The 20154-nt window shown below is 52.9% G+C and overlaps 1 protein-coding gene across 1 annotated transcript in view; it reads right to left on the bottom strand.

Moving 5' to 3' along the window:
- USP48 (ubiquitin specific peptidase 48) overlaps window positions 1-19907 on the bottom strand; it is a 31252-nt gene extending 11345 nt beyond the window's left edge. Inside the window, exons 1-15 of the mRNA XM_017833491.1 lie at window positions 19718-19907; window positions 17889-18009; window positions 17653-17794; window positions 16389-16516; window positions 14617-14741; window positions 13898-14006; window positions 12629-12762; window positions 12378-12460; window positions 11544-11723; window positions 8682-8807; window positions 6394-6543; window positions 3844-4044; window positions 2524-2638; window positions 2267-2397; window positions 841-912 (exon numbers count right to left, since the gene is read on the bottom strand). Of these exons, the coding sequence (XP_017688980.1) occupies window positions 841-912; window positions 2267-2397; window positions 2524-2638; window positions 3844-4044; window positions 6394-6543; window positions 8682-8807; window positions 11544-11723; window positions 12378-12460; window positions 12629-12762; window positions 13898-14006; window positions 14617-14741; window positions 16389-16516; window positions 17653-17794; window positions 17889-18009; window positions 19718-19851 (1951 nt within the window). The 5' untranslated portion in view covers window positions 19852-19907. The remainder of the gene's footprint in view (window positions 1-840; window positions 913-2266; window positions 2398-2523; window positions 2639-3843; window positions 4045-6393; window positions 6544-8681; window positions 8808-11543; window positions 11724-12377; window positions 12461-12628; window positions 12763-13897; window positions 14007-14616; window positions 14742-16388; window positions 16517-17652; window positions 17795-17888; window positions 18010-19717) is intronic.
- Between the last annotated feature and the right edge of the window lie 247 nt (window positions 19908-20154).

Raw genomic sequence — 20154 nt, 5'->3', positions numbered from 1 at the left:
TTATCGTGTCTGGCTACATAAATGTTCTATCCCCACACTCCCTGCTTTTATTGAGCAGCAGCAGCCTCGAGGCAACGGGAAACGCAGCGTTCAAGGCTGTGAGTAACAGATAAAATCGTGACAAAGTGCTTAAACACCCGCCTTGAAAATGAGCTTTCTCCAGCCTTACTCCAGGTTCTTGATTAGCCCTGATGACAGGAGGAGTGTGGCTAATTTATGGCATTTTTCTTTCTTATTAGGGATAAGATGGAGCCTCCCCAGTAGGGAAATCAGTGCCTACGAAGAGGAGCTTAAGTAAAACAGAGTTATGTCTGGGAATAGGGGCTCTAAAAAGTGAGATTTAAACAACAGGGTAGCCAAGGATGCAGCTAATGAGGCATCACTTGGAAAACAACCCACACGGGGTCAAAACTTTCAGTAAACAGACACCAAAGCTCAGCAGGTTGGGAGATCAATATCCGGAGGTCCCAGCCCAGGTGTCGGCTGAGTGCTCCTGTTCTAATGTAAACCAGGATTAAATGGACGCTCTGAGCTCCCACCTGGAGTGATTTACACCGCCTCTTTCTCTCTTAATGCTTTCAGAGCCTTCAAGTGGCTGCAGAGCTTTGGTGCTGCCCAGGATGCCCTGAGAGGGGGAGAAGCTCAGCTTGGCTGAGCCCTTACAGGATCTGCCTGCAAGTAAAACTTCTGAGTGCAAGAACCACCAGGAAAATGAGAGTTAAGCACATTTCTGCAGTGGCTCCTCACGCTGGCTGCAGTTGGAGCAAAGGCTACGAGGTTCATGTGTGGAGCAGTGGGACACAAGGGAGACATTCAGCTCCAACCCCCGGAGACACTCACCGTGTGGGCAAACGATGTCTTCATTAAAATTTAACTCCTCTTCCTCCTCCCTCTTCTCTTCGTTTGATTCATCTAATTGAAAAAAAATAAATTAGTAAGACAAGAGGATTGCACAGAGTTCCTCTTCCCAAGGAAAAATCTTATGGCGGGGTGGGGGGGAAAGGAACTCGGCCGCCTTTCAAATTCCAGCAAAACCCTCAACCCAAGGGAAAATCTGGAAGGAAATTTGTTGTTCTCTGATGTCTTGGCCTCTGGGCAGGCGGGATTACAGCCTCCAGGCCACGTAGGAGGGCTTTGAAGTGCGTGGAGCACAAGCCAAGCCTTTGTGAGATTACAAAGGATGCATTTGTTAGGGCTGGAACACCGCGGGGGTTCACTGCTCCCAAGGATCTCCCGAGTTTAACCTAAACAAGCCTAGGTAAGAGCAAAGGCAGCAGAATTCCTGGCAAAAATTCCTGATCTAAACCAGATGCTGCCTGACAAACCGAGAGGGAAGCCGGCAGGGGGTTGACAGGCCCCAAATCAACGTCTGAATTCCAGTTAAAATCCATAACTCCACACACAGAAGCTTCGGCCGCTGAGTGGAGCATCGGGAAGACAATGAGGTGTCAGTAAGAGCCTCTAACGAGCTGCTTAACGAGCAACTTGGCTTGTGAGTAATTCAATTGTACTACTGGGAGTTGCAACCTGTTGTAAATCAGAGGCAGCCCCGAGGAAACGGGAGTGGTAGCTCAGAAATGCCCTTTTCTCACTGAGTGCTCCACCTTACAGACATTATCGGTGGGGTGTTCTCAAGCCTCCAAGCCCAAGATCAATGCCATGAGCCATCATCCCCACTTTCATTCCAACCAGCTTCTTGCTCTCAGTTCAGAAAAGGTCAACGACACGTAATTTCCAAAGATTTAAAGAGCAGAAGGCAAATAACTCTCCACTTAGTCTCATGATATGGGCACAGAATTGGGTCCAATTAATGATTTTTGTTCCTAGGCTCTTTTAATGATTTTTGTTTCCCAGTGCTGCTGCATCACCTGTGCTGTTTCATCCCTCAACCTTCACAACAAACATCATCATCATCATCCCTTTCCCCAAGGTAATTTTCATGTTTCTTCCTCCCCTGTGTTCCCTCGCTCAGAGAAAAGCAGATGAAAACATTGTGTGGCTGGGGGGGGTAATTTCACACAGCTTTGTAAAACCACTTATCCCCTCATCTCCCTCTCCAGGTACGAAGATCACCCCGCAGTTTCCAAGCCTAGCAAAGAAAAAGCTCCTTAAAAGGGAGTTTATTTGATTTATTATCCTCTCTTCCCTACTCATACAAGGGAAACAAAACAGCTACAGAAACACCCGATGTGTCTTTTGTAGGAGGGACCAGGCAGAGCTGTTGGGTCAGTACAGCAGAAATTAGGAGGAAATGAGGAGGGAATACCTTTGTTTTGTGCGTTTCCGTTCATTTTTCCATTACTGTGCTCTGCATCTTCATCTTGCTCATTCAGCTGCTCCAGAGCCAGCTGACGCCAGCTCCTCAAAGATGCTTTTCCAACCCAAAACCCGTCGTTCCTGCAGGGAGAGAACAAGGCAAATCACCACAAAATCACAGCCCCCTTCTCCCTCAGAGCCCAACCGGTAAAATCTTTAGGAAAAAGTTATATAGGCACTTCTAAAAAGCACTTGGGACTGACATACCCCTTGACTGTGACCTTCAGCAGGTTGGTCACAGTTTTGTAGTCTTCATTCAGCTGGTTTTTGAGCCGCAGGATTCGACACCTTTCCACCACACAGTCCTTGCAAAGTGCTTTGACTGGGGTGGGGGGGAAAAACACAATTTATTACACTATTTCTTGCACAGTTTCTTACACAGGTGTCTTATTGTCTGTTCGACCACCCTCAGATTGGAGTGTGCCAACTATCCTGGCCTCAGGATGGGAGATTTCATGTGCAAATGAGGAGATCCTGGGGGTTATCAGGCCACATCTGAAGCTTAAAGAAGCATAAAATGCTGCAAATGAGGTGAAATCTGCTTCACTCCCTCCACAGCTCTATCAGAGTCCCGGTATCCACCACCTGCACTCGGAGCCAGGTCAGCCCAGCACACAGGCAAAGGCACATGCCAGGAAAACACCTGTATCGTGGCATTTTACCAGTTAAACCCAGAAAAAACATCCTCCTGCAAAGCTGCACTGGACCAAAGGAGTGGAAATCCTACAGCTGGGCGTGTATTGTGTGTATTTTCATCTGGGAGCAAGAGGGGATGGGAAGCAGCGTGTCCATCCATCCTTTTATCCCTCCCTCCCAGCCACACTCAGCCCACGACCCTTCAGGAAATCTTCCACTTGACTAATAAACCTTGCCCTGTTTTTCCCCACAAAGGCTGCCTGCGTCACCAGCAATTCCTTCCCTACAAGCTCCCGGTAGGAGCTGAGCTAATTTGGTCTCAGTGGGAGTTACTGAGCTCCTTCCTCAAAGGAATGAAGCCTGGGGCTCGAGGAAGGGGTGGCCAAAGCCTGGAGGGGCTGGGCTGACCCCAAAAAGCTGGATGTGTGGTGGATGCTTCAGCAGGAGAATGCAGGCCAACAGGTCTGTGCTTCCTTGGATGAGGTGACAGACAGGAAGGGATTTTTTTGGCCTGAATGCTCCCTGAGACTCTGCCCACACAGGAGCTGCGGGTGCTGCAGGCACAGCAAAGAACTGTCAAGAGTTTGGGGGGGTTCCTTGTGCAAGTCTTATTTTCTAGAATCGCCTTCAAACCTTCCAAGTGTCGGATTTTCTAAGCAATCCTCAGCAATTCCTGCAGGCCCAGCCCTTCCTGGACACAGCAGGCCCTGCAATCCCACTCAGTGGGTTTGGGGAACGTTAACAGAATTAGGTGATATTAAAAAAATCCCCAGAAATAGCGCAGCACTAAAGCACTGAAATAAAGCTGTGATGATCAAGGAGGGGTCCAAATGGGGTTGGGACCAGAAGAAGGCTCTAAGACACGCCCAGCACCCCCCGAGGGGACGGTACCGTTGAGCCGGGGCCCTCCCCCGTAGCGCCGGTAGAAGAAGTCGGCCACGTATTCCGAAATCCTCTTCATCAGGGATATTTTATCGGGATGGAGTTTGCCATGGGAGCACAGGCAGGCCGTGTTGTCGATAGGTTTGGGAGGAGTGGACTCATCCAGCCATTTCTGCAGCCATTCCAGAGAGATGAAGTCGTAGGGGGAACCTGGGAGGGGAGAAACCACAAAGAGGAACAAGCCCGGATGCGTCAGCTCCAACACCAGGTGGTACTTTAGAATTCCTCTTAAAAATTAACAGGAAATCACTGTTGGTTACATCTCTGAGGAACAGGTTTTCAAATATCTGATCCAGCTTCTCTCACCCCCTTCTCATCTCGGTGTCACAGATTTAGAAGACATGAGATATTAAGATGTTCAGGTCATTTCGGATTCAGCAATCAATATGGAACAGCTCCAAGGAGGAATGGGAGTGCTTTCAAACCTTTGGGGGATTCCTGGAGAGCAGTCGAGGAAAGGGGAAGGTTTTCCCATCATCCATCGAGGGACTGATATAATATTGAAATTATGATCATACATTAAAGGCTTTTTCTACAACAGAGAGAGTTCATCGGGCTAATTTGAAAATTAAAAGCAACACCACAAAAGAATCGAGGTCGGTGTTCACCCCACCCTTTCAGCACTTGAAATTCCAGTGTTTTTCTTACAATTCTGGGTGAGAAACAGTCCCATGTTTTAAAATTTACAGGGCAAATGGAAACTTGCTCAGATTTTTTGCTGAAGCAGAGCAGCGGGTTCGCCCTTGTTTGCTGAAGGAGAAGCACCTGCACAAAGCCAAGGTTCAGGAGCAGGTCAGTGCCTGTATGAGCAGGGAAATGGTTTTGGGTGACAGCCCTGTATCTCAATACTGAGACACACTATTGATCCACAACTCTTCTGGGGGATGAGTGGGAAATTAGGAGGAAATCAGAAATTTTAAACCCATTCTCTGCTGCCTCAAAGGCAGCTCTGAAACCACGGGGAAAGGCAGCTGTGAGTCACATTTATCAACTGAACACAAATCCTTGATGTTTCCTGGGAAGGAGCAACAGAGAAGCGACAGGAAAACACAGAAGACAGGAAAACACTGCGTCTCCAGCTTGCACTGGAGCTCTGTGAAGCCTCTTTTCCTCCCCAGCCTCAACCCATGGTGTTTTCATCTTACGCAACGCCCTCCGCAGCCGTGACCTCCGGAGAATTCCGGCGCTGTCAGAACGGGTTTGCTAGTTTGGGATGAAAGCTGCCTCCCCCAGAAAGGACGTTTTTCTGGGGCAGACTCCACAAAGCTGGCAGGGAACGTGTCTGCACAGCTGCAGAGGCAGCCCCCGGTTCCAAGGGCCAGGCCCCAGCGCGGCGCTGGAATGACGCTGCCTCCAGCTGTGCTGGGAGTGCTGTGCCCGGGCTGTGCCCAGTGGGTGCCCCAGGGCACTGCTTTGGGGCCTGGCAGCTCCAAATTGAGGCACAACAGCTTTACCTGCACTTGTAAAAAACATCTTTCTGGGGATTTATTCCTCTGTCACGTTAGAAATGCCGAGAGCAAACTATTCTGTTCCTGCTGAGGGAAGGCGCAGTGGGATTGTGCTGCTGCTCCTTTTGGCAGGTGAGTCAGGGCAGGTTGATCCCTCCAGCACAGCTCTGATCTCACAGTGACATCTGAACACTGCTCAGGCTCCTGGGGACTCAGGATGAGCTGTGACATGCTCCTGCTCCAGAGTTAAACACCTGCATTCCTGAATTGGAGAGGCAGATTTACAGGAGCAGGAGTTTCCTTTGGGCTACTCCAATCTCAGTGCTGGCTCTGAGTGTCTGGCAATAAAAGCTAAAACATCAAATTCTCCAGCAGGCCCCACAATTAAACCCACTTTTAAGTCTTCAATTATAATTTTCCTGGAGTTTTTAGGAGATGCACATAGTGAAATCCCACATGCTGGACAGACAGAGCAAGTGTCCCTATGCTTTTGAGGGAGATGGGAGGGAAAAACAAGGTGGGGAATAAAACCCCTTGTGCTGAGGTGACAAGACACAAGGAGCAGGAGGAAAGGATTAACCCCAGTCACTACAAAGCTGAGACACGGAGCTTTGAGGCACTGGCAGGGATGGATCCACTAATTTTCTGCTGGAGGTCAGGCATTCTCCCAGTTACCTGCTGCTGAATCAGGATCACCAGCTCCCAAACCTGCCCTGAGCTGGCAAGTCAGGAGCAGGCAGTTCTTCTGCCTGGCTGCTCCTAACGAGCTGCTCAGCAGGCAGAAGAAAAGAGTCACAAAGCATGAGGCTGACTGATGGGGAAGGAGCAAGAGGGAATTAGCGACGCCAGAGGCCAAAAAAAAAAAAAAAAAAAAGGAGAAAAAATAGGTTAAGGCAGGAAAAGCAGCGAGGGAAAACAAATCTGAGCATGCACGGAGCTTCCCTCTTCCAGAGGGCTGCGGGAATGCCTTCCAGGGAGGGCAAGGTTAGTCACAAATCATCACCAATCTTAACAGCTCTACTAGAGAAATCCTCCACAATGTCTTACAGACCAGCTTCGGCGGGTAACCTTTGGTAGAGCTCCTTCACCTCCTCGTGTTTGATCTTCCCCCTGGCCACGCTCTGCTTGCGCATCTCGGCCATCTCATTGCACCACTCCTCAAACTTGCAGTTATCCCTCTCCACCAGCTCCTGCAGGAAAGCTGGTGGGAGAGAAAAAGGAGGAAAAAAAAAAAAAAGAAGCCAGGAATGTGAGGAGAAAATGCCAGCTATGTTAATTATCGAGGGTTATCTGGGGATAACAAACCTCAGAATTCCCTCACGTTCCATTCCCAGGCCTGTGGACATTGCTCTCGCCCAATATAGGTGATTGTAGATGATTAAAAGCAACGTTTTGCACCCAAGAAAATAATTTACTGGGCGTTGGTTGCTGTGTTAAGGGCAGCTCCTCTGTCCTGCCAAGGATCCATTGTTCCCAGGGTGGGAACAAGAGCTGGATACACCTGAGGCCTGTCTGGCCCTGGGATCCAGCACACTGCAAACCCAAGGGCAAAGAGCCCCCAGGAGATGGGAGATAAGCACTCCAACAGAAACGTGAGGGAAATGGGAATTTTTGCTGTCATGAGTGGAAAAAAACCCAAAAACCAAACCTCAGCAGGGAAAAAAAAAAAGAAGATAAACCACTTCCATCCCAAGGCTGGTGTGAGGAGGGGGGGGAAGCTCTGCTTATCTGAGGCCTTTTCCTATTTAGAATTATTTTGAAGAGCTAAAATATCTGCAGAAAGGTTAATTCTTGAGCGAAAAATATCCTCCTTGGGAGAATACCCAGCATTAAAAACCAACCAGCCTGACCTCCTTGAGGTCAGAGCCAAGTTGTGCCTCTCCACTGTGCTGGAAAAGCCGCTTTTTAACAGCATCAAAGCAAAATGCCTCAAATTTACAGTTGCATGAAACCTCCCCACAACCACAGAGCTCAGAGTGCTGCCCTTCGCTCCCTGTTCCCTGGCGGGATTCCACGGGAAACAAAGGCAACGCAGGAATTTGGAGCTGGGTGGGGAGGCTTTTGTCGAGTTATTGTTTTGGGCACAGGGGTAGGAGGGAAGGGAGAGCAAGACAGCTCAGGAAACAGGCTGAAAATGCAGATCCAGGCACGAATCAGTGGTGCTAATTCCTGAAGTTTTGTGGCTTGGGGGGCAGGTTTTAGGGCTGGAGGAGGGGGGCTGGAAAAGGTTTGGGGGTGTTACTGGGGGGAATAAGGTGTGTGATTTACAGGATTTACCCCCTCTGCAGAGATCCAAAGGGACCCACCACCTCTGCAGAAAAGGAAGGGGGAACACACCTCAGCACCAGGGGCCTAATGAATATTTCTAATCAAGCAGCAAAGGTGAAGCATCATTAAATCCCCAGGCCAAGCCCCCAGGGAGCTCTGCCATCCCCACAGTTCCAAAGCACAGCCCAAATTCCTGCTCAGGGCTCGGAGCCTCTTGTTTTCACCTCATCTACTCGTGATGTGGCAAAGATGAAGCAGTTGCAGAGGGAAGCTGACATCTGTCAGGATTATTCACCTCCAGCACACAGCGTGCACTGCTCAGACATTTAACCACGCTCTTCTCCCTCGCCTCTGGAATCCCAGGGGGATCCCTGCAGCAAATGCCAGCGGGATGATTTCCTCCTGACCCCTTCCCATCCCGACCAGCTGGTTAAGGCAGAGAGGTCTGAGCAGGCACAGGGGAGGGATGGGCAGGTTAATATACATTAAGTGCTGGGAAAGCCCAGGAGGAACACTGGTCATGACACTGAGGGGCCACATGGCACATGGAGAGTGGTTAAAAATCATGGAATCATGGAACGGTTTGGGTTGGAAGGACCTTGAAGATAATCCAGTCCCACCCTCTGCCATGGGCAGGGACACCTTCCACCAGCCCAGGGTGCTCCAAGCTCCATCCAACCTGGCCTTGGACACTTCCAGGGATCCAGGGGCAGCCACAGCTTCTCTGGGCAACCTGTGCCAGGGCCAAACCACCCTCACACAGGGAAGAATTTATCCCCAGTATCCCACCTAAATTTCCCTTCTTTTAGTTTAAAACCATTCCCCCTTGTCCTGTCTCTCCAGGCCCTTGTCCCCAGTCCCTCTCCAGCTCTCCTGGAGCCCCTTTAGGCCCTGGAAGGGGCTCTCAGGTCTCCCTGGAGCCTTCTCTTCTCCAGGTGAACCCCCCCAGCTCTCCCAGCCTGGCTCCAGAGCAGAAGGGCTCCAGCCCCCAAAATGGTGCTTGGAGCAAAATCCCGACATTGGGGCCCACCTGGAGCATCCTGGGCTGGCACAGATTCCCAAATCACTCACCTGGCACCTCGACAGTGAGGGATTTCTCCCTGGCCTGCAGCCTGTACACCAGCATGTAGGCATTCCGGGAGCAGTGGGTGCCCTTCCCACACTTGGGCTTCCGAGTCTGGGATTTCGACGGCTCCGCTGTGGGACAGAAGGGAAAAACCTCAGCAACACGGCAGCCTGATCCTCCTTCCATGGGATGAGTTTGCCCCCTAGCCAGCTTCCCTCTGCCAGGCCTCTGTGCCAAGCACTGGGCTTGGCATGGCTCAAAATTGCATCCCAAAGAAAGCCCCAAATCCCTCCAGCCTCTCTGGGTAAATCAAAGGCACTAAATTTAGGAGCCTGTTCTGAACCTCCCTTCTCCAAGAGCCTTTCTTCTCTCCCCAGTGGAACCTCTCTGAGCCAACAGCAACTCTTGGAAAAACATCCTTTCTCTCTTCTCGCCTCTTGTTCTGGTGTCCTGACTCCAAAGGAAAAGAGTCAAATCCTCAGGGAAGAAATTCCTATTTACAGGTGACCGTGGAGGGGAAAAAAACACACACAGCAAAGTTTTTAGGGAGCCAACAGCCACAGGAAGGGCTGTTTTGGAGCAGCTGGTGGGGGATGTAAAGCTGTGTTGCAAGAGCTGCTGTTTCCAGATGGATTCTCAGGCAAGGAAAACACTCCTCTACAGCTGCAGCCTCAAAAATCAGACCATTTTTAATGAAGAAAAAAAATTAAAGGAACAATGTTCCATAGGTCAAAGTCTAAATGGACCACTGAAATATTAAGAGCAAGTGTCTGTTCTTCCCAAATTGTGGAAAAATTCATGTGCCTCTCCTCCCACCATCCAGAGGACTTCCTAGACTCTATTTACTTGCATTTTCTCCAAGGATTTTCTAAATTGTTCCCATCTGTGGCCGGGGCTCTCCCCCCACCACAGACCTTCACTGTATGTTACTGACCTTCTCCTGCTGTTACATGGATTTGGAACAAAGAAAAGCCTCAGTTTTGCTCGGAACAGACAAATAACATCAAAACTTGATAAAAATATTGGGCTCCCACAGCCCTAGAGAGGCTCCTAAACACCCTTTAATTCTACTCTCCAAACAGCCTTGTATTGAAATACAAGAAATAAGAATACTGACTTGTGGTTAAGCACAAAACTTTATAAAAATCGAGACCGCAGTGGTTTATTTGCATCTTATTTTGCCACTCCGGGGAGGTTAAAAACAAAGGCTGAGCAGCTCTTTTGCTCAAACCTTTCAGGGTTTAATTTTCCCTCACACCACTAGAGGTCTGGGCAGCTCCATCCTGGCCTGGGAGAGTCAAACATTAACGGGACAGAGCTGCTGGGGGCAGGCAGAACCATGGAATCACTCGGGCTGGAAAAGCCCCTCAAGATCACCCAGTCCAACCATTAATCCAGCACTGTCCCCAGGTGCCACATCCACACACCTCTGGAACTCTTCCCAGGGATGGGGACTCAATCACTGCCCTGGGCAGCCCCTTCCAATGCCTGACCATCCTTTCCATGAAGGAATTGTCTCCAGTATCCAACCTAAACCTCCCCTGGCACAATTTTTTCCCCTCTCCTCCTGTCCCTCGTTCCCTGGGAGCAGAGTCCAACCCCTCCCGGCTCCCCCCTCCTGTCAGGGAGTTGCAGAGCCAGAAGGTTCCCCCTCAACCTCCTTTTCTCCAGGCTGAGCCCCCTCAGCTCCCTGAGTTGCTTTCCAGAGGTTCTCCAGACCCTTTTCCTTGTGCTCCAGACCCTTCCCCAGCTCTGTTGCCCATCTCTGGGCACATTCGTGCAGGTGAGGGCAAGGAAATGGGAGAAGGAGGTTCATGGTTACACCAAACTTAAACCTTTCCCTTAGGGATGCTTTTAAGAAAGGCCACATTCCATAAATTCCAACCAAAGCAAAGCATCCTGGTGAGCCAGCACTCCTGGGAACGGATTCCTTGCACTGCAAGTGGAATTTCTCATTCATTTCCCCCACCACGAAGCACCTGCACTATGGAACACTGAGCCACTGCCCAGCCCAGCCCTCAAAATGCCAATTAAACACTCTCATTTATTGGCTGCAGAGTGAGAAACCAGCAGGTCCAGCCTCAGCCCAAGCTCTCCAAGAAATCCCCAGGAAATCCAGTGCAGGAACATGGTGATTTGAGCAGCACAGGACGAGCCAGTAATGGTAAAACAGAAAAGCAGCAAGGAGAAGTCAACAGGAGGTTGTTGTCGAGTTATTGTTTTGGGCACAGGGGTAGGAGGAAAGGGAGAGCAAGATAGCTCAGGAAACAGGCTGAAAATGCAGATCCAGGCAGGAATTAGTGCTAATTCTTGAAGTTTCGTGGCTTGGAGAGTGTGTTTTAGGGCTGGGGGATGGGGCTGGAAAAGGTTTGGGGGTGTTATTGGGGGGAATAAGGTGTGTGATGTATAAGATTTACCCCCTCTGCAGAGATCCAAAGGGACCCACCAGAGTGAAAGGGCAGTTTTAGCTTCCAACTTGTTATTTGGATCAAGATTTTTTTTTTTTACTGACTCTTAAGTCAAACAGCTCAGTGGAAATAAGACCATAACGAGTTAAGGGAACCGAAAGTATTCCCGTTATCTGTTCCAACACCGGCCAAGGAAGCAGCACTTGCCTGTTGCACCCTGATAGGAGCTGCTGTTCGAGTTATCAGCATCTTATCTGCCATGTGGCAGCCAGAGAAATACTAGAGGAGCTGATCACGAGGTGTAAACACTCATGCAGGGCTGAAACCAAGCAAATCTGGCTGCAATCCCCAGGATTGCCGTTTCACACGTTCCTCGGAGCCGCGACAGGGAGCAACAGGATCCGTGGCTTTGGGGAAAGGAGTTGCTTGAAAAGGGCATTGACAACTGAAAGGTTTTACCTAGATCTTCCTCGATGCCCAGCTGCAGCTTCTTGCCCTCCATCTTCTCGATGTCCTCGTCGTTGAACTTGTACCACTCGCCCGTCTGCGGGTCCTTGACGTGGGCGATGTAGTGGCCGGAGTAGGCGCTGACGCCGCGGTGGATGAGGACAGCGCTCAGCTCGTACACGTACACCCCGTCTGGGAGGGCACAGCAGCGCTCACACACAGCTCCAGAGCCAGCAGCACAACCCCCTGCCTTCCCAAAGCTCCGGCTTTGCACCCGGCAGCAAACGCTGCGCTCCGATGTGGAGCTTCCCGGGACCTCGCTGAGGAAGTTGTGGCTTCCACGACCCACTTAACGAGGATGTTGTTTGAAACACAGGCTTCAAACGGCTCTTGGCATCATTTCCCGTCAAAAAGAGGATTCAGAGGGATCATGGGATGGCTTGAATTGGAAGAGACTTTAAAGCCCATCTTGTTCTATGGGCAGGGACACCTCCCACTAGCCCGGGTTGCTCCAAGCCCTGTCCAACCTGGCCTTGGACACTCCCAGGGATTCAGGGGCAGCCACAGCTTCTCTGGGCAACCTGTGCCAGGGCCCCACCACCCTCACAGCCAGGAATTCCTTCCCAATATCCCATCTAACCCTGACCCCCTGAGCTACAGGCACTCCAAGCCCCACACAGGTCACTGGCGCTGCAGACAGACAGGTGTGTACAGATTTCCCCAGGATGGATAAAGAAGGAAATTCCTGGCTGCAAGGGAAGGATTTCTTCTTAAACAAAATCCCAGAGACCTCTCATCTGCTGACAGACCATGGGTAAAGACAACAAAAAACCCCCCCAAACTCACTTTTCTGCTCCATGAAAGGCTCCATGTCCAGCAGCTCCGAGAAGCCGATGTAGGTGTTCAGCTTCTTCTTGTGACCAGTTTGCCTGTGCAGGGGCAAAGCTTCGGCTCAGGGCACAGCAATAACAGCTCACCCCCCCAAAATAACACCCCTTGACCCCTCAGAGAAGCTCAGACACCCCCTGACCCCTCAATTAAAGCAGGAAGAGCCAAGCAGGTGCTTCCCAAAGAGCTTGCAGGGTGTTCCCACTGACCTGTCGAACACGAAGCGCATGAGCTGCAGGTTGAGGGTGCAGGGCAGGCTGAGCAGGCGGATCTTCCTCGTGGCATTCTGCTTGCTCTGACAGGTCTCACAGAAATAACGATTGTCCCCTTCTAATTTTTCTTCCTGAGTGTGGAGAGAGGGAGAGGGAAAGGTGGGGAGAACAGCTCAGCACTGAAAAGTCAACCGAGCCACTGGAGAGCTGGAGACTGAAAGCACCAAAGTGATTTTAACTGTTTAAGTCTCTTTCCGGTTGCTCTTCCCTAATTAATCTCTCAGTTAAAAGACACACTTTTAAAACTGCACATTCCAGAGTGGCCAGAGCAGGCTGCTCTTACTTTAAGGCCAATTTTAGACCCATTCCAAGTTGTCAGGTCTCTCACAAGACTGGCAGGTTTGCTCCTTGCTTCACTGAGTTGGTTTAGATCAAAGAAAATAATTAAATCACCCCTTTTATGAGTTCACGTGGCCCAAGTTAATGCAAAGCCACATTTCAGCCTGGAAACTCCAACTCTCTGCTCAGCCACCCAAAATCACCCTGCAAGAGTCACCGTGGGAGCCTGAGTAGGCCCAAGTGCAGGATTAGTCCAGAGGAGAATTCCAACCCCCCCAGCCAAGGTCACTGGGTGGTTTTGGGTGAAGGAGGAGCAGACAAACATCAAGTTCACCAATTCAGGAGTTTAATTTGTGCACCCAAACCAGTTTTTTTTCATAGCAGACCTTCCACAGCAGCAGCCAGGGAGCTCAGGGTTCAGCTCAGTTCTGTCCTAAAGAGTTTGAGTGGAATCCACACCTTAACGTGCCGGAGCTGAACTTCGGATCCAGGCAAATTTTCAGGCTGAATAGGAGCACTTGCAGCTGTTCCCAAAGCTATTCCCAGCACTCCCCAGTATTTCTGAGAGCACATTTTCCAGCAGGGAATGTCTCCTGTTGCTGTGCAGATGAGCACTGACACAGAGAACACGAACCCCAGCCCCTTTCCCCGTGCTATCCACAACAAAGCATGCAGGGACTTATTCCCAACTTTCCTGGCAAAGTATTTTAACTAAAAATGAAACTTCCAAGCGCTTTTTAAAGCCATAACAAGAGCAAGGAGTGGCTCTGCCTCAATCCTCATTTTTTGTGTCCCACAGAAAGAAACATTTCACTTGGATGCATCTCACTGAGCCAACTTGCTCCAACACCGACCTCAAAGGCTGTGAATTAGAGGAAGGAATTTAAACTCCTGGCTAAAAATAGCAGCATTCCAACGAGCTCCTACCTTGAGGAATTCTGTTATACAGTCTGTCAGCTGCTTGTGTCCTTGGATGTTTAACTCCAGCTCGTAAAATTTGGACACCAGTTTGGATTCTCTGCCACACTGGTTGCAGCTAGGATTGGAAAGAAGATAAAAAGATATGAAGACAGGTCATGGTTCCTGTGTCCCAGCCACAAGCAAGATATTCCTTGGATAAAACCAGGAGAAAAAAGTGGAGTCAGAGTTGAGGATGTTCACAGATCCACACCACAAAAACTCCACGAGAAGGTGCAACCAGCACAACAGCAGCTACCAGACCTGTTACAGCTCACGTGCACCATTTTGTATCATTTTTAAGGTGAAATCTCCATCGTTTTGTCATTTTTGAAGTGAAATCTGCATCATTTTATCTCATTTTTAAGGTGAAATCCACAGCTCCGAGAATGCAGAAATGAAAATACAACGCCCAGGATGCTGTTTTGTGGCTGCAGGATTTGCCATCCCATCAACTCACTCGCAGGTTTAATTGGTGAATTTTCATTAAAGGACTAAAAGCAGCTGGAGAAGTGAGACAGTAACAACACAGGCACAGAAAGAGGACATTACAAGCTTAAAAATCCCTCAGAAAAGGTTTCTGCAGCACCTCACCTGCCTGGTCCCATTGTAGGAGGGATCTTCCCCTCTCAAATCCTTCTAAAAATTCAAATATTTACTAGGAGGTTCTTCCCAAAGCCAATACTCACACAGTGACATAGGCATACTCTCCACAGAACTGCTTTTGCACGATGTTCCTGACATCTGGGTTCTTCTGTTTGGATAAAGTATCTTCCAGCAGGGACATGAACAGCTTGGAAAACTCCTGGGCATCCTGAAAAGAGAGAAACCCGAGTTCATTAACAAGCCCACCAGAGCACAGTCACAACCCTGGCACTAATTTAGTGCTAATTACCCCGAGCCCCACGCACAGGCTGTACCCAGGCTCTGTGCACTGAATGGAAAATGAAGACTAGTTGGGAGAACTAAAGAAAAAAAGAGGAATTTGGCTAAAAGGAGCGTGAGGCCCTCGGTGTGGGAGCAGGGCTGAGCTCCCCTGGCCCCCAGCCAGCCCTGCCGGGGGTTTGACTCCTGCCCTGCTCTTCCCAGGGCTCTGGAAGGAATAAAAACCCTCCTGTGGAGCTTTCTGGCCCCTTGAGTGTCGATTTTCCAAGCTCGGCTCCCAGAGCCAGCTGTCCCTGCTGGGAGCAGAGGTGAGCAGGGCAATAAAAACACCCCAAAAACAAGAGGCTGCCCCGAGGTTGATCCCTGCCAGGCTCTTGAGCTTCCCCACGCCCAGCTCAGGATTTTCCTCTCCCACCCTGGCTCTGCTCTTCCAAAAACAAACAGGTTTTGGCCTCTCCCAGCTGCCCTTTCGGTGTCCCTGGCTGGCAGGGACTGTTTCCTTCCCCTCTTGGTCCTCCCTAGGAATTCCCTGCTGGTGCTCAGGCCCTTCCTCCAACCACCTCCGTTACCTCTGAGTGGATTTCCAAGCCCCTCTCCCGAGCTCTCTCCAGCTGCAGCCCCACAGGATCCTGCAGCACTCACCCTGGCTGGCTCCCAGTGATGCCATTAGGATCTCCTCGCCCTGGGAGGGCCCTAAAACCTCCCCAGCCACCCACTGGGGTGGAACAGCCCGCGGGACACCTGCAAGAGGACCCTCACGGCAGCTTTGGTGCCCCCCCCCGGCTCAGTGCCAGGGCCACTGGGCACTACAACATTCCCTGTCTCCATCCCATCACTCCCTGGGCTCCTCCTCTCCTGTCCTCATCCCATTGCTCCTTATCCTCATCCCATCACTCCTTGCACTCCTCCTATCTCCCATGCCTCATCCCAACACTCTCTGTCCTGATCCCATCACTCCCTGGCCTGATCCTAATCTCTCCTTTTCCTCATCCCATTAGTCCTTGTCCTCATCCCATCACTCCCTGTTCCCACCCCATTGCTCTCCGGGCTCCTCCTGATCTCCCTTGTCCTCATCCCATTGCTCCCTGCTCTCCTCTTGATCTCCCTGTCTTCATCCCATTGCTCCCTCTCCTCATACCATTGTTCCCTGGGCTCTTCCTGATCTCTCTGTCCCCATCCCATTATTCCCTGTCCCCATCCCACTGCTCCCTGGGCTCCTCCTGGGCTCATCCCATCACTCCCTGGCCCCATCCCTCACTCCCTGGCTCATCCCATCACTCCCTGGCCCCATCCCTCACTCCCTGGCCCCATCCCTCACTCCCTGGCCCCATCCCTCACTCCCTGGCCCCATCCCATCACTCCCTGGCCCCATCCCATCACTCCCTGTCCCCATCCTTCACTCCCTGGCTCATCCCATCACTCCCTGGCCCCCTCTCAACCCTGCTGCACTCCAGAAGGGCCCAGAGCCACACTCCTCCCTTCGTGTTTGCCCCTGGCAGCAAGACCCAGCTGGGAATGGCCAAACCAAGATCCAAGGGCAATTCCAGGTCCCTGGAATGGCCAGGCCCCCACGCACCTGCTGCTGGGCCGTGTCCAGCCCCAGGGCCTTGACGAAGCCCGAGGGGTCGATGTAGCGCCGTTTGCTGTTCTGCAGCAGCGCAAACAGGTACTGCAGGTGCTCACAGATGCTCTGGGGCTCGTAGTCTGGGGGAAACACAAGGCACAGCCAGGAATTCAGGGCAGGAAGGGACTGATCCAGGGATTTTGCCCCGTCTGGCTTTGTCAGGGTGAGTTTATGACTAGAAATGGTGGGTTTACAAGCTGGTTTTAGTTGTCGAGAGAACTGAAAGGGTTTGTGTTGGTGATGAGGGCAAACCCCAGCACAGGCAAAACAGAGAATGATTTAGGTTGGAAAACACCCTTGGGATCGTGGAGTCCAACTGTAAATATTTGCTCTCTGCAACTCCCTGACAGGAGGGTGGAGCTGGGGGGGGGTCAGGCTCTGCTCCCAGGGAACAAGGGACAGGATGAGAGGAAATGGCCTCAAGCTGTGCCAGGGGAGGTTTAGGTTGAGTATTAGGGAAAATTCCTTCATGGAAAGGGTGGTCAAGCACTGGAAGGGGCTGCCCATGCAGGTGGTGGAGTCCCCATCCCTGGAGGTGTTCCAAAAACATGTGGATGTGGCATCTGGGGATATGGTTTAGGGATGAACAGGGCAGTGCTGGGGGAATGGCTGGGCTTGATGATCTCAGAGGGCTTTTCCAACCTCAGTGATTCCATGATTCTATCCCACACTGCCCAGCATGAGCTGGAAGTGAAGGGTTTAAGCAGCATATGCTTCTGATTTACCCAAAATGGTGAAACATCATGTAAAACCACCATAAAACAGGAACAGAGCTGAGGTGGCTGCACTGACCCAGAGCACCCACAGGGACAGCACCCACACGGACTGGGAGCAGTTGGGAGCCTTAATCCTACCTGGAATCTCCATTTCTGCCCTCCCATGGGATAAGTGCAGCTCTGTGAGAGCCCAGATCAGCCCCAATCCATGTGTTCCACCCTCAGCACCACCACTGGGCTTTGGGAACCAGCCAGGCAAGAAACCAACCCAAATCAGCCTTTTCAACCAGCTCAGACCTGCCCTGATCCACGAAATCCCTTGGATCAAGGTCACTGCGCTCCCAAAACCCAGGTGACGGCTCCAAACCAACGCCGTGGCGACAGGATGATCATCTGATGCTTCACCCACAGATCCTCCTGATGAATTTATCCCAGAGCCAACATCCAGTTCTGGGAGGAAAGGAGGGAGTGCCCCTCTCCCAGGAGAACGTGCCACCCACCTGTGTCCTTGGGGACGCCGTCGCTGCAGGCGCTGGGACACAGGTACAGCGCCTGGCGCAGCTCCAGGTTCAGAAACCACATCTGCAGGAAGGTGTTCACGTAGCACGTGGCCCCCAGGTTGGTCAGGCCCACAAAGGCGTTCTGGGGGGGGGGACAAAGGGTCAGGGGTCGCCTCCCCTTGTCCTCTGGCACTGGGGAAGGCAGGGGGTGAGTTTTTGGGGGGTTTGGGGGGTACCTTCTTGCGGCGCTCGCAGTTGGGGTCGTCGATGTTGTGGAAGCTGTTCTCGTCGATCTCGCCCAGCCACACGTGCTCCCCGATGCCCACCAGGCAGTTGGGGTTCCCCCGGCAGTTCCTCCTGAGAGAACAGACCCCAAGTGTCACCCCCGTGTCCCCTGGGGGCGAGGGGAGGCGACAGGGCAAGGGGGAACCCATAAGGATGAACAGAGGGAATGTGGTGGGATATGGGTCACACCCACCCCACCCCCCGAAAATGGTGGTCAGGGACAAAAAAAGAGGACGGAGAAGGTCAGAGGGAGGGGAAGGGGGAACCCAGGAAGAGTATGGGATGTGGGGGTGGGTCTCCTATATCTGGGGAGTCAGGCAACAAGAGGGATCCCCAAGATCTGAGAAGCCAGGCAGGGAGAGAGGTCCCCAATATTTGAGGAGCCAGGGTGGGAGAGGGGTCCCCAACAACTCCTTGGGGGTGTCCCCTACATCTAGGGAGCCAGGCAACCAGAGGGGTCCCCCCCAGCCCAGGAGGAAGGTCCCCTCTATCTGGAGAGTCAGGAGGGAGAGGGACCCCCAATATTTGAGGACCAGGGAGGGGTTCCCTACAACCCATGGGGGTCCCCTGTGTATGGGGAGGGACAAGCAAGGAGAGGGGTCCCCACAACCCAGGGGTGTGTCCCTATTTCTGGGGAGCCAGGCAGGGAGAGGGGTTCCCCATAACCCCAAGTTGGAGGGTGGTCCTCTACACCTCAGGAGCTGGGCAAGGACAGGGGTTCCCTACAACCCATGGGGGTCCCCTATATATGAGCAGCCAGGTAACCCTACAGAGTTCCCCACATCCCCAGGGTTCCCCTGTACCTGAGGAGGGAGAAGAAGGGGTCTCTGGGGGTGTCCCCTATATCTGAGGAGCCAGGGAGGGACAGGGGTTCCCTACAACCCCAGGGTTCCCCAATACCTGGAGGGGAACAAGCAAGGAGAGGGGTCCCCCACAACCCCATCAGGGGGGTTCCCCTCTATCTGAAGGGCTGAGCAATGAGGGGTCCCCCCAATGCCAGGGTGGTGCCCTGAATTTGAAGAGCCAGGCGGGGACAGGGGTCCCCCACATCCAACCAGCCAAACAATTAGAGGGGTCCCTCACAACCCCAGGACTATTCCCTGTATCTGGGGAGCTAAGGAACAAAAGGGTTCCCCAAAACTCAAGGGTGAGGGCCCCATATGAAGGCAGGGACAGGGGGTTCCCCCCAATCCAAGGGATCCCCTAAATCCATGGAGCTGCACAGGGAGGGCTGAGGGCCCCCCAAGCCCTGGGAACCGGGTGTCCCTCCCCCCAAGTAAACACGGGGGGGTCTCCACCAACCCCGAGGGACCCCTAAAGGGTGGGGAGCCCCTCCCATCTCGGGGGGGAGGGAGCAAGGGGGGCCCCCAGCCCGGGGGAGCAGGAGAGCCCCAAACCCCCAAGATAGGCAGGGGGGGGGGCTTAGTGCCCGGGGGAGCCCCCAAACCCCAGGGGTGGGCAGAGGAGGGTGTTCGGTGCCCAGGGGAGCCCCAAACTCTGATGATGGGCACAGGAGGGGGTCCCACAGTCCTGGAGAGCCCCCAGACCCCAGGGGCGGGTGAGGGGGAGGTTCGGTGCCAGGGGGAGCCCTCAAACCCCGAGGATGAGCAAAGGGGATTTTCGGTGCCTGAGGGAGCCCCAAACCCTGAAGATGGGCAGAGGAGGGTTCCGCAGCCCTGGGGAGCCCCCAAACCCCGGGGTCGGTCGGAGGCGGGAGCTGGGTGCCCGCGGGATGCCCCAGCCCCCCGAGGGCGGTGCGGAGGGGGCCGTGCGGCGGTACCGGCAGGCTCCGCGCTGGCAGGGCTCCAGCCGGACGCGATAGGCCGCCTCGATGTGCTCCTGCGCCACCGCCTCGGGCGGCACCGTCTCGGTCCAGCGCCACGCCGCCTTCTCCAGCTGCAGCCGCGGCGCCATCGCTGCCGGTGCCCGCGGGGCCGCCCCGGCGCGGTCCGTTCCTGGCCCTTGTACCGGCCCTCGTCCCGGTCCGGTCCCGGTCCCGCCCGGCCCCTCCCGCCGCCCTCAGGGCCGCTGACGACACGAGCGCGACGCGCGCGAGGCGCTGACGTTACCGAGCCGCGCCGCGCGAGCCGCCGGGGGCGGGGCTTGTGCTGCTGTGGGCGGGGCTTGAGCATCCTTCGGACGGGCTTGTGCGCGCTGGGGGCGGGGCTTGGGCACGAGGGGCGGGGGGTTGCTCGCTGTGGGCGGGGCTTGGGCACG

This window comes from Lepidothrix coronata, unplaced genomic scaffold (assembly GCF_001604755.1).
Source record: "Lepidothrix coronata isolate B3197 unplaced genomic scaffold, Lepidothrix_coronata-1.0 Scaffold214, whole genome shotgun sequence".
Classification (NCBI taxonomy): domain Eukaryota; kingdom Metazoa; phylum Chordata; class Aves; order Passeriformes; family Pipridae; genus Lepidothrix; species Lepidothrix coronata.
This window is presented reverse-complemented; position numbering and strand designations above follow the sequence as displayed.